Source organism: Hippopotamus amphibius, chromosome 16 (assembly GCF_030028045.1).
Source record: "Hippopotamus amphibius kiboko isolate mHipAmp2 chromosome 16, mHipAmp2.hap2, whole genome shotgun sequence".
Taxonomy (NCBI): Eukaryota; Metazoa; Chordata; class Mammalia; order Artiodactyla; family Hippopotamidae; genus Hippopotamus; species Hippopotamus amphibius.
The window spans coordinates 59,677,528-59,693,094 of NC_080201.1; the positions used below are offsets into that span (position 1 = coordinate 59,677,528).

Here is a 15,567-nt window from a genome sequence, read left to right on the forward strand (position 1 = left end):
GGGCCTCCCCTGTGTGCATGTGCATCTCTTAGCAAAGATAGATTCCAACGCAGAGGACTGTGGGAATGTTGACACCACCTATTATGGGGTGGTGCTCCCTCCCTGAGGAGCCTTTCTGTGCATGTGTAGTCAGGAGTTCTCTTTGATTTCAAGAATGAGAAAGATGTGGTCTCTTTATCTTTTATCCAATCAGGACTCAGCTCCTCCTTGCTCCTGTCATTATCTTGGAGTATCTGTCCACAGGGGACAGATTCCAGCTGCTCAGCCGGGGGCCCGTTTATCTCCTGCCTCAATTTCATGGATGTTCTTGGTACATATTCAAGCTATCCATACATGTCCTGCACCCTACACTGCATATCTCACAATTTTTAAGGAGAACTCTCCCCCGCAAAGCTTGGATACAGTTTAGCTGCTCAGAAAATCTAAACAGAAACCCCTTCAACTATGTTTTTGGCAGGCTAGCCCACTGTATATTTGGAAATCCTTACATCTTCTCTTCCCTGAAATTAACCTCCTGTTCCTCTAAGTCCTTCCAGAAAACAAGGGGATCACTTTGGCCAGTGGTGATGGCCCGAGTGGCCATAGGGGGCCTGATCTCTATCTCCCACCACCCCTCCCAGCAGGGTGCAGACCATCTGTCCTTCCACCTCTCCCAGGAGGGCCAAAACACAGACAGGCAGGGAGCCAGGCTGATGTTGCAAGTTTATTGAGGGAGATCTAGAGCTCGTCTGAGATCAGCCCCTCCTGTCCATGGTCTTCTTAATCCAGTTCAGGTAGCGGCAGATATTGGTGTAGACGCCAGGATTCTCAGGCTGCCCACAAGGGTCTGACCCCCAGGATGTAATGCCCTGGAGAACGCCATCACATACCAGCGGGCCCCCAGAATCTCCCTAGAAGAGGAGAATAGAAGACTTTCACCTAAGATGCCCTGCTGTACCAGCATTTAGTACCAGCTCTGAAGCGTGATTGGTTCTCTTGGGATAAGAGCATTGCATCCTGGGACAAATGGTGAGAGAGAGGGGTGGGGCTTCCATGTGGGGGGGGCGGGGCTGGGAAGCGGGGATGCAGACAGGATGTCTAAGGGCAATGGAGGAAATCCTGACCAATGAGGGAAGAGAATGCTGTCTGGAGGGTCCAATCCAGAGAGAAGAGAGTAGGAATTACACGGAGGGGAATGAGCTCTTGCATTTCTGGCCAATCTTGAAGAGATCATTGAATTCAGTTACAAAACATAGGAGAAAGGAGCAGCGTTCTTGTGGATTCACACGCACCCAAGGGACAATGGAAGGAATATGTGGGAAGAAACCGTTGTCTCTAGGGAATCCTCCAAAGAGATTAGATTCCATGGCAGGGTCACTAATGGAAATGATTCTATTCCTGACCAATAGGAAAGGAAGCCCATTGAAGCATTATCTTCAAGGACCAATCATTAACAAAGGGGGTGGGGTTTCCATGAAGGGGACAAATCCAAGGGGAGCTATGAGGACTGAAGTTGCAGCCAATAGGAAAGAGAGTGTTATATCCGAGGCAAATCCCAGGATGTGTCATCTAGGGGATGGGGAGTTCCCTGAGGGGGCATTGACGTTAATGGCTCCATTCCCTGGCCATCTGGGAAGACAGCATTATTCCCCAAGGAACCCATCAAAGGAGAAGGCAGCTATGCTAGGACACCTAATCAGGACCTGAAGGAAAGTAGCTGACTACCTAATCGTCAGTCAAGTCAGCGCAATTCCAGGTGCTGAGAAAGAGGGCAGGGAACCTGCATACCCTCTAGCCGCAGACTCTCTCCTTCATGGATTTATCCTCTCACTCCCCTTAATCCCCACCCCCTCCCTGCACCCCACCCTGCCGGCAAGGGTTCCCAAGAAAACGACAAGGACAGTTGGATTTTTCTGATTCCTGGGCTGTGTAACCTGCAGGAAGAGTGTGCCTTCTCTGAACCTGCTTCCCACTCTGTAGAGACAGGGGTGCTGACTCTTGGGGATCACCCCACTGCCAAGTCTACAGGGCAAGTGAGGGAAGAAGGGAGTTTCAGAAGTCACTCACCTGGCATGTGTCAGCCCCCTTGTTGCCATTTGCACAGACCATATTATCTGTGACTTGCCCGGGGTAGGCGTCTTCACACTGCTTCTGAGGAATGATTTTTACTTCTGCGCAGTGGAGAGTGTCAGGAAAATTCTCTGAGGGAGCAGAGGTTGTAAGTTCCCAGAGACAGCACCGCTCTCCCTCCATCCCTGTCTGGGTCTAACCTTCCTTCTATGCAGCCACAGCTGCACAGTGTTTTCTGACACATTTCATAGGACACATCACTTCTCACTACATTAAACAAAGCCATGGCCCCTGTTGTTTCTTTTTCTCCACCTCAAGGACCTTTGGATCCTACCTTTTGTTTCTTGCCCTGAGTCATTTTCAAATTAAGGATCAGGTGACTGGGGGACTTGGATGTGCCCCTTTGTGGCATCCCTGACCTTTTCCAATCTTCCCATTCCCAGACCACCAGGTCCTCAATCTCAGCTAAATCCTACCAAATATCACCTTTTCCTAGAAGCCTTCCCTGACCACTCTAATTAAAACACCACATCTCACAACTTCCCTGGTGGTCCAGTGGTTAAGACTTCGCCTTCCATTGCGGGGTGGGGGTGGGGGTGTGTGGCTAAGATCCCACATGCCTCAGGGCCAGAAAACCAAAACATAAAACAGAAGTAATATTATAACCAATTCAATAAAGGTTTTAAGAAAATGGTCCACATTAAAAAAAAAATCTTTAAAAAATAAACACACCTTCATCATCCCCTATTCTCTTACCCTCCATGATATTCCATTATAGCAGTTGACTCTACCTAATATTTCATTTTATATGTATTTGTTTATTGTCTATTCCCCCACCTAGCATGCAACTCATAAGTCTTTGTGCAGCACAGTACCTGGGGCATATCAGATGCTCACAAGATGTGTTGGATTGATGATTGACAGCAGAATTAATCTTTCTTATTAAACTTTGAAGAATAGACTTGAGAGGAAAAAAATTCTGTCTGGTATCTCTGTGTGCCAGAAGCCATATGCCCACAATCTCATTTAAGCTGCACAACAGCTCTTTGAAGGTGGGATGCATTCATTCCTTCATCCATGCGTTCCTTCAACAAATGTTTATTGAACAGGTACTGTATACCAGTCACCACCCTGAGCACTAGGAACACACAATGAAGAAAATAGGTATAACCTGAGCCCTCGTGGGGCTTAAAAATCTATTGGATAATTCCCTCTGTTTTGTAGATGAGGAAAGTGAGGCCAAGAGATGGGAAGGGGCTTGCCCAGAGAAAAAGGGCAGAGCCATGGTTTGAACTGACCTGCCTGATTCATGAGCAAGTAGATTTCCACAGCATCCCATTGTCTTCTTAGGAGTCAGACAGGCAGGGACCTGAATCCTGATTTTGCTTTCCTGGCGAATCACATCACCTCTTTGAGCTGAGCCCCAATATTTTCATTGTGAAGCCTGGCAAGGGGCTACCTGAACTCTGAAGCCCCAGAGGGAGGACCTCAGTGGAGGTCCAGACTTTTGGGTCCAGAAAGAGGAGGGAGCTGGGGACCTGGACTGTGTGTCCGGAGGGGAGGAAAGGCCTGGACTCCTGGGTGTGAGGGGATCTGGGGCCAGGAATCTTGGGTTCAAGAGGGAGAAGAGGGAGCCTGTTTTCCTGGGCCACTGAGGAGCCCATGTATCCCATGTCTGTTGTGAAGATTATGTAAAATCCTATACCCATAAAATGTCTCACAACTCTCCACCTTAAAGCAGGGATGCATCCATTCATCCACTCATTCATTCATCCATCCACTTTTTTGAGCCCTGTTAACAATCTGTTAGTTTGTTTCCTTTCTCCCACCACTCCTGTTAATATTCTGGTCTTTAAGGTTTCCAACATGGACCACCTGTGAACGTCAACATCACAATCACTTTCCCTTCTTTATCTACTCTACAGGCAAGGCTTTTGGCTTGGGGTCCACTGAGACAACCAGCTCCTCAACTCCCTCCTACTACCTCGGGGGCTGGTGATAGTGCCCCAGCCTGAGATGATGCACTTCTGGCCAACTCGAGGGCAGTGATCCGTCAGGTTGATGGGCTTCACTTTGGGTCCCAGGGATGCCTGACCACGTAGTCGAATGAGCATCAGATCATGGCTGTGGTCCTTGTTGCTGCTTTTGTAGCCGGGGTGTGGGATGGACTGAGCCACAGCCATTTCTTGTTCTGACCCATCCTTATTCCGTAGGTTGTGATCTCCCAGGCGGACTGTGTATTTCCTGTAGTGATGGAGTAGTTTGGGACCCAGGTGAGGATCTGGGTTCCCAGACCCCTCCTCTCTAAGAGCCAGGAGTCCAAGTCCCCTCTTCTCTCAGCCTTCATTCTCAGAGACCCGGTCCCCAGCTCTCCCCTCCTGAAGCAAAGCCCCAGCCCCCTCTTTCCCCAGGCTCCAGCCCACCTCTGCCCCAGGAATCCACTCACGGTTTTTTACAGTGGGCTGCTGTAAGGACCCAGTTGTCATCTATGAGAACACCCCCACACATTAGCCGGTTACCCTGGAACAAGGCTGTCTGCCAAGGCTGCGAATGGGGTGTGCACTCCTGGCCCCTCAACACCTTGGTCTCCTGTGCTGCCAAGCATCCTGCGGCAGGAGGTAGAGGGTTGGATCACCATCCTCTGGGGCAGTGCAGAGGCCAGGAAAACTACTGTGGGTTCAAACGGCTATGCACATACACACACACACACACACCCTCAGGTGCTTGCCTCCCAGCTTACACATGCTGCTACACAGATACACATGTACACTCATGGAAGCCCATGAGTCATTACCTACAGTCACACACCTGAGCATGCACCCACATGCCCCGTATACTCGCCTGTGTATCTGCACCCCTCAGCAGGCAGCCCTGCTGGCTTGGTACACTCATGCAAAACACAGCAGTACCTAACACATTTCTACCTGCCGCCACGTGTACCATGCCTCCACCCACCCTCGGAAACCCCACAGAAGCTCCCATGTGTAACTGCATGCGTCCCATCTCCCCCCACGCCATCACATGCGCCCACATAACCACCGCCATGGTATTCCCACAGGCTCAGGTGCTCCACCGACGCTTTCTGACACCCCACCGCCCCCTAACCTCACCTGTCTGGGATTCCAACAGCAAGAGCAGGAACATCCAGACCCAGGCTGCAGCAGGTGGAGGGTGTCCCATAGTGGGGTCTAGGAGATGGAGAGAACAGGGCTGAGCAGAGGAGGGAGGAGACCAAAATATCAGTGATTTGGGGATTGGGGAGGAAGCAGAGCCTCAGGAGCTGTTCTTCTGGGTCCTACTGGAGGAAGGTGCTGGGGACCCAGATTCTTGGGTCTGAAGAAGAACAGGATGGGGCCCCAGATTTCTGAATCTAAGGAGCTGAAAGTTCAGGGGCTGGATTCTTACATTCCAAAGAAGGAGGGAGGTAGGGTCCCTGACTCCTGGGTCTGAAAGAAGGGGGAACTGGGAGCTGAAACTCCTAAGTTGTGGAGAGCTGGCAGCTGGGGTGCAAATTCCTGCTTCTCAAAGGAGGAAGGGATCTGAGGTTGAGGTCCTGGGCCCTGGGGGAGGGAGCTCAGGGGGCCTGATGCCTGTGTCTGAGAACACTGGCATCTCACCTTGCAGAATTCAGGAGGTGGGGCCGCCTACTGATTGGGACCCAGAGAAAGAACGCCCAGTACTTCAGCTCTGCCTGCCTGGTACAAGATTCTGGAGCCTTTTGACTGGGACTGCCCGCCTCCAGCTCCGCCTCCTCCCACTCAGGAGACAGCTTGGCAGCGGTGAACTGGAACCCTGGGTTTGAGTGAGGAGAGGCTGAGGAGCTGGATGGGAAATCTTGAGAAAGTGGGGTTGGAATCTCGAACTCTTGAGGCCTGGGTGTGAAGGAGCTTAGTGCTGTGACTCCTGGATCTGAAACAGAAAGGGCTGGTGGCCCAGACATCCTGGTCCGAGGGAAGAGGGGGTTAGGGGTCCCGACTCCTGGAGCTGAGGCAGGAGGGGACTAGGGTCCCAGACTCCTGGGTCAGAGGGAGGAGGGGGCTGGGGCCTGGATTTGGGGTGTGAGGGAGAAGGGGCTGACAGCTGAATTCTTAAGGAATTTGGAAGGAGTAAGTTGGAGCCTGGTTTTTTGTGGGAGGAGGGGGCAGCCAGTAACCAGGAATGGAGGACAAGCCAATGATCCCGACTTCTGGGGGCAGTCGGCCCCGCCCGCTGGCTGCCCGCTGAGAGGTCCAGATTCTGGGAAGGCAGGTTTGGGAGGCTCTGTGACCTGGTTTTCCCTTCCCCTGGGGGCGATGCGGCCAGCCCAAGCAGAACCCAGGAGCCTTGCTGCAATAAGGCTGATGGAGACAGACTTAACTCAGGACCTACTCAGGGCTTATGAGGAATTGCAACGCAGTGGGGTTCCATCTCTGCCCTCCACCGCCCAATCGTTGCCCATCCTTTATCCCACAAAACAGGCAGAAGGAAGATATTGCTCCATACGTTTAATGTAAAATCATCCCTTGGATCAGAAGGGACCGAGACCCTCTCCCAACTTCTCCCAGTCTGGTCCCCGCCAGGATTCAAACCCTGGAAAAGCCTAGCACAAGGCCACGCGGCGCAGAGACCTACACTGCAGGAGTTCCACCCAGGGGCGGGGTGGGGCGTGGCGGGGAAGCTACCCTCCGGTGACGTCACAAGGCGGGATCTCCGAAGAAGGAGGCGGGGCCACAAGGGGTGGCGTCCAGAGGAGAAATCTCATTGGGCAAAGCTCGGAAGGGAGGAGCTATTTTAGTGGATGTATTTACTTAGGTAGAGCCACAGTCATGCTGTTCCATCAGGGCGGTGCTAGTTCTGGTGACGTCATAGAGATGGGGGCCAAGGGGGGCAGAGGTTGTCTCCCTGCTCCTTTCAAGGGGGAGCACGGCTATATAGTTCGTCGGGGGCCAGAGCCTGGATATCCAGAAGTTGGGAACTTGAATATCCAGAAGGCTTCTCCAGGCCATCTGAAGCCAAGGACGGAGACCACTGAGACTGGAGTCTTGCAAACCCTCCTACCCTGAGCCCACTCTCCTCTGCTGGTTGTCCAAGGAGCGAGGGCTCAGTTGTCCTCCATGGTTTTTCGAATCCAGTCCAGGTAGTGGCACACACTAGTATAGATGGCAGGGCGCTGAGGTCTGGAGCAGGGCTCCGAGCCCCCAGACACCACACCAACCAGGGTCCCATTGCAAACCAGGGGGCCCCCAGAGTCACCCTGTGAGCCGAAGAAAAGCAGAGAAAATGTTAGGTCCGTCTACTCATGACATGACACAAGGCACTTTCTCCCTCCAAGGAAGCTCCCAGTTCCCTCCTCCTCCAGTACCCAGGTGTCCAGGTCTCCAGTCCCTCCTCCCTCAAACCCAGGAGTAAAAGCTCAAGTCCCCACCTCCTCCAGGGACCTTGTATTGTGGACTCCTAACCCCTCTTTCCCCAGGACATAGAGTCCAAACAGCAGTCCCCTCTTCCCTCAGCTCCAGCAATCTTGGCCCTGGTCCCACCCCCTCCAGGACCCAGGTATCCCAGCTCCTTCCTTGCTCTTATCCAGGAAGTCTGGGGCCCCAACTCCCTTCTCCCCCAGGACCCCAGAATCCCCACAGGATGCCCATCCCCCTCCTTCCCAGAGTAGGTCTCACCTGGCAGGAGCCCCGCCCCCCTTCCCAAAGGCCGGCACAGAGCATGTGGTCAGAGATGTGGCCTGGGTATGCCTGATGGCAGAGCTTGAGCTCCAGGATGTTGATGTTGGCACACTGCAGCGTGAGTGGGTACTGCACTGTTTGGAGAAGGAGGTCCGTAAAAGATTGGCAGCTGTCTCCATCACACCCAGCACACCCCTCCCCACGTGGACCCATGCAGCCACAACACAAGACTCTCAAAGACAGAAACAAGAGGAGGTGACAAAGCAACAGAAGAGAAACAGATGGATATGAGGGGAAGAGGGCCAAAGAGAGAGAGAAAGAGGAAGACACAGAGAGCCAAGAGACAAGAAGAGATATCAGGGGGTCAAAGAAGGACCCTGGTGAGACATAGAGACCTTTTGAAGGGGAAAGAGATTCTCAGAGGAGGCAATGAAGAAATAGGGAGAAACAGACCCAGAGGTATCCAGGGAGAAAGCAGTGAAATAAAGGGGAGGGGGCATTTATAGGGAGATGGTCATTGACAGAGACAGAGATAAAGATTTAGAGAGACTAGATAGAGATAGAGGGAAAGTGGGGGGAGGGGCTGTGTAGGGAAACAGCAGCCCTTGGGGTGAACTGCAGTGGACCAAAGAACCTGTATCTTGTCTGAAGGGAGCAGCCTCCAGTAATTCTGCCCAACAATGATCATCATTTTAGAGATATGGACCCAGCATTGCCAGTCTTGAATTTTTCAAGCGAATCCTGTAACTTGGCTTTTATGTAAAACCTCTCAGGTTTTAATGCTGGCAGCAACAAACTGAGGATTTCTTTTTTTTTTTTTCAAGGCACTTTGAAAACCAGTACTGCTGTGGGAAGCCAAATTTGACTAATGGATTTGCTAATTTGTGACTGAGTGAAGTAGACCTTATTTCAATTCTAAGATGCATATATTTTGATATGGAAACATCTCTGAAATCAGGATGTGCCCTCCAGTAAATGATGTCATACAAGGATGGATGGGACCTTTTCTTCTTTTTCTCGTTCTTAGTGGGTTGTAAAATAATGATGCATCTTATAATTTATAGCATTTAGATATGATGACATATATGGATAGATAGATAATCGATAGATAGATAGAACATAGAGATGAAAAAGCAGAGTGAAAAAGCAGAGACAGAAATAGAGAGGGGACTCAGACCCCTGGCATGAAACATAAGGTTGTGTGTGGTGGGTGAGGCTGTACCCCGAGGACTTGACACGGCCCCCCAGCCTGAGATGAGGCACTGGGTGCCAGGGGAGACGCAGGTCTGGGTGATGTTGAGGGGCTGCACAGCAGGTCCCAGAAATGCCTTCCTGGGCAGACGAATCAGCATGATGTCATCATTGTGGTCTTGGGCACTGAGGTCCTGGTTGAACCCAGGGTGAATGAAGAAGTCTGTGGCCCGGAACAGCTGCTCTGGACCTTCCCATTTCCAGAGGTGGTGCTCCCCGAGGCGAACCCACAGATACCTGTTGGACAGGTCTCAGAGGTCAAGGTGGGAGAAGGTGAGGTATCTTTTCAGCCCCATCCTCTTTTTTTTCTGTCCGCCAGGATGCTGTGTGACTCTCCATAAGCCACACACCCTCTCTGGACCACTATCCTCTATATGTGACCCAGAGAGCTGTGTGATTTTAAACAAGGCACACACCCTCTCTGAGCCCCTGCTTCCCACTCCATCCCTTTGTCTGCCTCTACCTTCATAGCTCTCCCCCAAAGCTCACACCTCTTCCTAGTCCATGTCAAGTAAACCACCTTCCTCTCTGCCCCAACTAGAGCCTTTGTGTTGACCTGAGTCCCCTGGAACCATAAAGGCACGTGGAGGCTCCACCTACCACCCAACAATAAGTAGCCCCACCCCCTGCCCCCACAGGTCTGGTGGTTTCTGTGGGGAGTGGCTCTGTGTGTTTTGGTGTGTATGTATAGAAGCGGTGGCATGTGGAAAATCCCCAAGTTGGGGTTATCTGTCTGCCAAATCCCTCATCTCTCTATGCATGTCTTCCTGAGGTCTAGTCTCAAGCCCTCTCACTGCAGTTCCAGTCCACTTGTTCTGCTCTGGGTTCATGCCCTAGACAGCCAGGGACCCTCAGGGGATCGACATGTCCATCCCCCCAGCATCTGACTCTGACATTAGGGACCAGGCTAATGACTGAGAACTCAGGGTTTGAGGCGTATGAGGTGTTGGTTCTATCTTTTCCCCCTCTGTCACCTTGTTGCCTTGGTTCTGTGTCTGGGAAACCAGTCTCAACCGCACCCCCAGCCCCAACTTGTCCATGCCCCTGAATCACCTGTACCTCCATATTTTTACTTCTCCCCTTGTCTCTGGGGCTGCAATCTGAACATTTTTTTCTTAGCCTGATGTACAGGCCTGAGCTAAAAGAGGCTCTAGTAGGGAGTGATGCATGATGGGAAATTCTCACACAGCATCCTATACAGCCCCTGTGCTTCATTCCTAGAGGGAATGATATCAAAAAGGAGGGATGGCCCCTTTCCCCAGATATGATAAAAAGGATTTCTGCATCAGGTAGATTCTAGAATTCTATTAGAATGCCCAGAACCTAAGATTCTGGAATTCTAAGATTCTGACATCTTAGAAATCCACGATTTTATAATTCTATGAGGCTCAAGTTCTAGAATCTTATTATTTGAGATTCTAAAGTTCTCCATTTCTCTGGATCAAAAAGTCTAGGATTTTTAACTTATCTGAATCAAATCTAGGACACAAAGAATCTAGAATTCTAATATTCTGGGGCAATAAGACTAGAATTTCATCATTCTAGAATTCTAGAAATCTTTGATTTTACAAATGTAAGGACTTCGGATTCAAATAGTTTGAAACTCTAGAATTCTCTTGATTAAAACTTTGGGGATTTTAGAAATCTTGAATGATAGCATGCTAGGATACTAAATCCACCAGATTCTAGACATGTATGAATATAAGCTCCTAGAGTTCTCTTGGGTCAAGATTCTAGAATTCTACAAATCACAGTATTCTAGGATACTGTCATTCAGAGATTCTAACACTATGAGCTTCTGTACTCAATGAGCCTAGCTAGACTACTTTGAATCTAAGATTCTAGGGTTGCACTATCCAGCACAACTATTGAGCACTTGAAAAGTAGCTAGTCCAAATTGAGATGTGTCATGTGTGTAAAATACATGTCTGATTTCAAAGGCTTAGTATAAGAAAAAGACTAAACTTTGTCATTCATAAATATTTAAAAATCAATTGCATGTTGAAATAGTATTTTGAGTATGGCAAGTTAAATCTATTATTCAAATTAATTTTACTCATGTCTTCTTTACCCTTTTTAATGTGTCTGCTAGGAAGCTTAAACTTTCCTATGTGGTTGGGGCTATATCTCCACTGGATGGCGCTGCTCCTGGCTTTTCAGATTCTACCAGTCCCTGAATCTGGGATTCTACAATTCAGTGAAGCTAATGTAAAATTGCCTGGATCCAAGGTTTTAGGAGTCTACGACTCTGCATTTTTCTGGGTCAGAGTCTAGGCTTCTAAGAGTCCAAGTTTCAAAATTTACACTCTTAGAACCAGATTATTTAGGATGCCAAAATTTGGAGAGATGGCTTTTTGTCATTCCAAAGAGTTGAGCTTTGGGGAACAGAAATGGAGGCTCAGCCCTTTCTGCCCACAGCTCCCTCCATCCTCTGCGGGGCCGCTTGCCCCCCTCCCTTTCCTGACCTCAAGTCAAGCCCCCTCCCCAGAGTGGCCCGCCCAGGTCACTCACGGCTTGCGGCAGTGGGCAGCTGTGAGCAGCCAACGATCACTGATGAGGGTCGCCCCACAGAAGAGGTGGGTGAGGAAGAAGAGCCCAGCCTGCCAGGGCTGTGAGTTGGGGTGGCATTCCTTGGCCCCGATGGCCCGGGTGTCTGCCCAGCTTTGCCCTGGGGTGGGGGTGGGAGGCAGAAGGGTTGGTGAAGAGCCAGGTGGGAGGGCTGAGGACAGACGCCGGGATGCCTGGAGGGCAAGCATGGGTGCCTGGTGGACAAAGGGCATGGTAGAGGGGTGCAGGGGGGCCATGGAAGGGCAGCATGATGGGGCGATGGCAGGAACCTCACCTTCCAGGAGAGAAAGCAGAGCACAGATGAATCCCAGCCTCATGACCTCTGGGGTGCCTGGGTCCTTGAGCCTCCACTCCGCCTCAGTGCTTCTTTATGGTAAGCCATACTATCTTCCTCCTCCCTGGGGCCGCCCCAGTGATTAATCTGGGTTGGGAAATGTCCCGGGGGAGGGGGAAGCCCAGGAGCCTTGGCTGGGGGCCTTGGGAAGGAAAACGGTACATGGGGACCCCTTGTCAGGGTGAGCTGGTGGCTTGCAGCATCAGGGCCCTGGCTAAATGGGGGAGAGGCCCTGGGCTGTATAGTCCTTCTGGGGTTCTCCAGAGGGGGGAGCCCTCATTCACCCTGACTTCTGGTTGCAGGCCTCTAGATACAGGATATTCTGTGGTCTGGAGGAGGAAGAGGAAAAGGAGGAAGATCCCTAAGGTGGAGTCCTGAGATGGAAGCAAGTTAATCTTGAATGTAGCTGCAGTGGGCTGGGACCAAGGCACTGGGCAGGCTGCAGGGTTACACAGGCGGACCTCCCAGAAATCAGACGAGGAGTGGAAGAAAGCGTTAGGACTCAGAAGGAAGAAGGCAAGCAAGCAGGCAGGCTGGCATGAGGCAGGGAAAGAGGAAGAAAGGAAAAAACAAAACAAAACAAAACAAAAAACAGAGGGAGATAAAGACACTGAAGGATGCAGGGTGAGAAAAGGAAAGAGACAGAAACCCTGCCTGGAGTGGCAGAGACTACAAAGAGAGCTGCACATGTGAACACACCCACAGAACCCTCCCTGCCATGGGGATTTGGGCCCCTTTCCACGAGGACAAAGGCCTCTCCTAGTAGGTTGAGAAATATGGTTCCAATTGGCCAACTCATTCTTTTCATAACCTACTTCCTTTTTCACATCCCCACCACCCCAAGGATCCAGGTGCCCAACTTAGCTTCCAGCACTTGCCCCATCCTCTTAATGCCACCAGATCTTGGCTAAATCCTGAGAACATGGTCTTGTTTTGTCTTTTTTCCACCCATCTCCTCCCCTCAATTGTCCTTCCCATCACCGCTTCCTCCCTGCCTCTCTCTCCCCATCCTTCCTTCTCACCAGATGGGCAGCCCTTGGTGGACCAAGCCCAGATCTGACTCATCTCTGTGTACCTTGTATCACCCTGTTCAGGGCTGGGCTCATGGGAGGCCTCAGGAGATCTCCATATCCTTTTTTACCCCCAGTGAATCCTTACTCATCCTTCAAGATATAACCCAAATGCCCCTTCCTCCAGGAAGCCTTCTCTGATTTCTCCAGGCAAAGTCCATCTTTTCCACCCTGGGCACTTCCACCCTGGCCTCTTCTACTTTATGTTGCTGTAAGCCTGCTTATCAGGCTGGATCTGGGCTTCCCTTGAATGTGTACACCTCACCATGATATAGCTGGTTTGGAGCATGGACTCTGGAACTGGACCATGTGGGTCCAAACGTCAAAGCTGGTAATTATTGTGTGACCTTGGGCAAGTCAGTGGACCTCTCTCAGTTGCTCCATGTATTAAGTGGCAATAATAACTCGGGTTGTGGGAAGATTATGTGAATTAACACATATGAAACACAACTGTGGTAGATATTCAATAAATATGCCTGTCCCTCTCCTAGAGAGCCCTGCACTGCCTCCATCACAATATATATCACCCATGGCTTCAGTTGCCTTATACCGTCTGCAGACTGGGGGTCCTTGAGACCAGGGGCTGAATACCCACTATGTGCTAAATGCCATACTAACTGCCTTATAGAACATGTTGATAGCTAGCTTTGACTGTTTACTCTGAGCCTGGCAGTTGGGTAAACATTTCATGTATGTTTTCTCATTTAATTCTCACAAGAGTCTAACCAGTCTCTATTTCATAGTGGGGATAATTGAGGTAGAGAGAGCATTCAAGTATTTTGCTCAAGTCACACAGTGAGTTGCAGAAATATATTTCCTTTCTGGTGAACTCCTACTTATCCTTTAAAACCCCATGTGTATGTCCCCTCATCTGAGAAGCCTTCCCCGATTCCTTCAGGAGGAATCCTTAGGCCCTCTTGGGGCACCCTGTGCCTCCTTGTGTTACAGCACTGAACAATTTGTGTTATTTGTTAATTCAGCAATGTATTGAATGCCTTCTCTGTGTCTGGTACCAGACCAGGTGCTTAGAAAACCACAGTGAATAAATCAGAGTCCCCGCCTGCATTGACTGGGTGAGGGGAAGGAGGGGACAGACCATTATGGAGTAAACATATAAATGAGATCATTTTTGCTATAATGAGTGCTGCAAAAGAAATAAACAGAGCAATGGATTAGTGGCCAGGGAGAAGAAGTACAGAGGGAGACCCATTTAGCCAGGGTGGAGAAGTACAGGGGGACACCCCTTTAGCCAGGGCAATCTTGGAAGGCCTCCTTGAGGAAGTGACATTTGAATTGAGACCTGAATGACAAGAATGTAATGCTTGCCTGTCTCCCTGACATGACTGGCAACTCCTTGAGGGTAGGGCCCAGTCTGATTCATCTTCAGGACCTGACGTAGGACACAGCTCAATAAACACGTATGATGTGACTAAAGGAAAGGATGAATTGCCTTTAAAAGTGAATCGAGTTGTCGAGTTCCCACCTACTTTGCTTCTGATTCTTGCATGATAAACTCAGCTGTTATGCCTGATTGACATTTCCTGGGTGTGCTAATAGGGGTGGGGGAATAGTCAGTGGAAGAGAGCTGTGTAGACTCTGCTCAAACCCTGTGCCCCAGTCTTCTGTAGGCTCTGTGGTGGCAGAGACCTTGTGGTCACGACTGTGTTCCCATCACCCAGCACCGGGTCTGCCTTACAACAGGTGCTCAATAAACTGGTGTTTGAAAGGGGAAACAAGGAATTCCCTGGTGGTCCAGTGGTTATGACTCTGTGCTCTCACTGCTGAGGACCTGGGTTCGATACCTGGTCGGGGAACTAAAATCCAACAAACCTAAGCCAAAAAGAAAGAAAAAAAGAAAAAACAAACAAACAAAAACAACCTGTGTTGGATGGAAAATTTCTGTTGTGCATGTGTTCTGTTTATGTTACTGGTCCAAAGTCCAGGCTAAGTAGAGACACCCAAACTTCTGTTAGCTTTGCTTGGATTCTGTGTATAACAGCCCCTAGCATGGGAATATTTACACAGAGACAGTTTCAGGGAGAGGACAAGAACCTCTCCTCCCAAATTTTCAGGGCAAAATCTCAAAGCCAATTTGGGATGGGGGAACGGATGGAGTTGGACTTGGGGTGTCTTGGTGCCGGATCGGGGAATGAGAATGGAGATGTGGTAGAGCTGGAATTGGAGCTGGTTGTAGGTGAGGGGATGGGGATGGATCTAACAAAGAAACCAAAAGATTTCCCCTAAATTCCAGAGAGCTTCTTTGCATAAACTTAGCAACTGAGGTGGGTGAGGTCCTCTAGTCTTAGAGGCTGAGATGGATGCAGGGTGAGGTCCCTTGGGTTCCGGTGGCCCCAGGAAGGCACAGAAGGTACCAGATGACTCAGAGACAGCTCAGTTCCTCCTGGGACAGGAGGAACGGGTGTTGGGTGGACCCAGACATGGGAAACAGTGGGACGGAAGAAGGAAGTGGTTAAGAGGTTCTTCATGGAACTTGACAGGAGGCTGAGGCATGTAATGCTCCCATCAGCCCCAAGAGATGGGGATGGGGATGGTATGGGGGGGTTGGGGATGGTATGGGGGGTTGGGATTGGAGGCTACCCCTGTGCTTTTCTCCCCAGGACAAAAAAATCACACACATTCC

General features: G+C 50.3%; 2 protein-coding genes across 4 annotated transcripts; both read right to left on the minus strand.

Annotated features, from left to right (window-relative positions):
• Positions 1–693: 693 nt before the first annotated feature.
• On the minus strand, positions 694–5,794 carry KLK8 (kallikrein related peptidase 8). Of its 3 annotated transcripts, none has more exons than XM_057712998.1 (6): positions 5,667–5,794; positions 5,160–5,237; positions 4,496–4,655; positions 4,034–4,293; positions 2,047–2,180; positions 694–890 (listed from the first exon to the last, which is right to left on the minus strand). In XM_057712998.1, exons 2-6 carry the CDS (start codon positions 5,227–5,229, stop codon positions 735–737), a joined length of 780 nt encoding a protein of 259 aa, XP_057568981.1. In that variant the 5' UTR covers positions 5,230–5,237; positions 5,667–5,794; the 3' UTR covers positions 694–734. The 3 variants fall into 3 exon arrangements, with proteins under 3 accessions (XP_057568981.1, XP_057568983.1, XP_057568982.1); XM_057713000.1 differs by having other exon boundaries at positions 5,160–5,259; positions 5,667–5,724; XM_057712999.1 differs by lacking the exon at positions 5,667–5,794 and adding an exon at positions 5,455–5,647.
• Positions 5,795–6,518: 724 nt separating this feature from the next.
• Positions 6,519–12,808, minus strand: KLK9 (kallikrein related peptidase 9). The gene is made up of 5 exons (XM_057713002.1): positions 11,797–12,808; positions 11,466–11,622; positions 8,926–9,191; positions 7,701–7,837; positions 6,519–7,282 (listed from the first exon to the last, which is right to left on the minus strand). The coding sequence occupies exons 1-5, from the start codon at positions 11,837–11,839 to the stop codon at positions 7,130–7,132; spliced, it is 756 nt and encodes a 251-aa protein (XP_057568985.1). The 5' UTR covers positions 11,840–12,808; the 3' UTR covers positions 6,519–7,129.
• Positions 12,809–15,567: the final 2,759 nt, after the last annotated feature.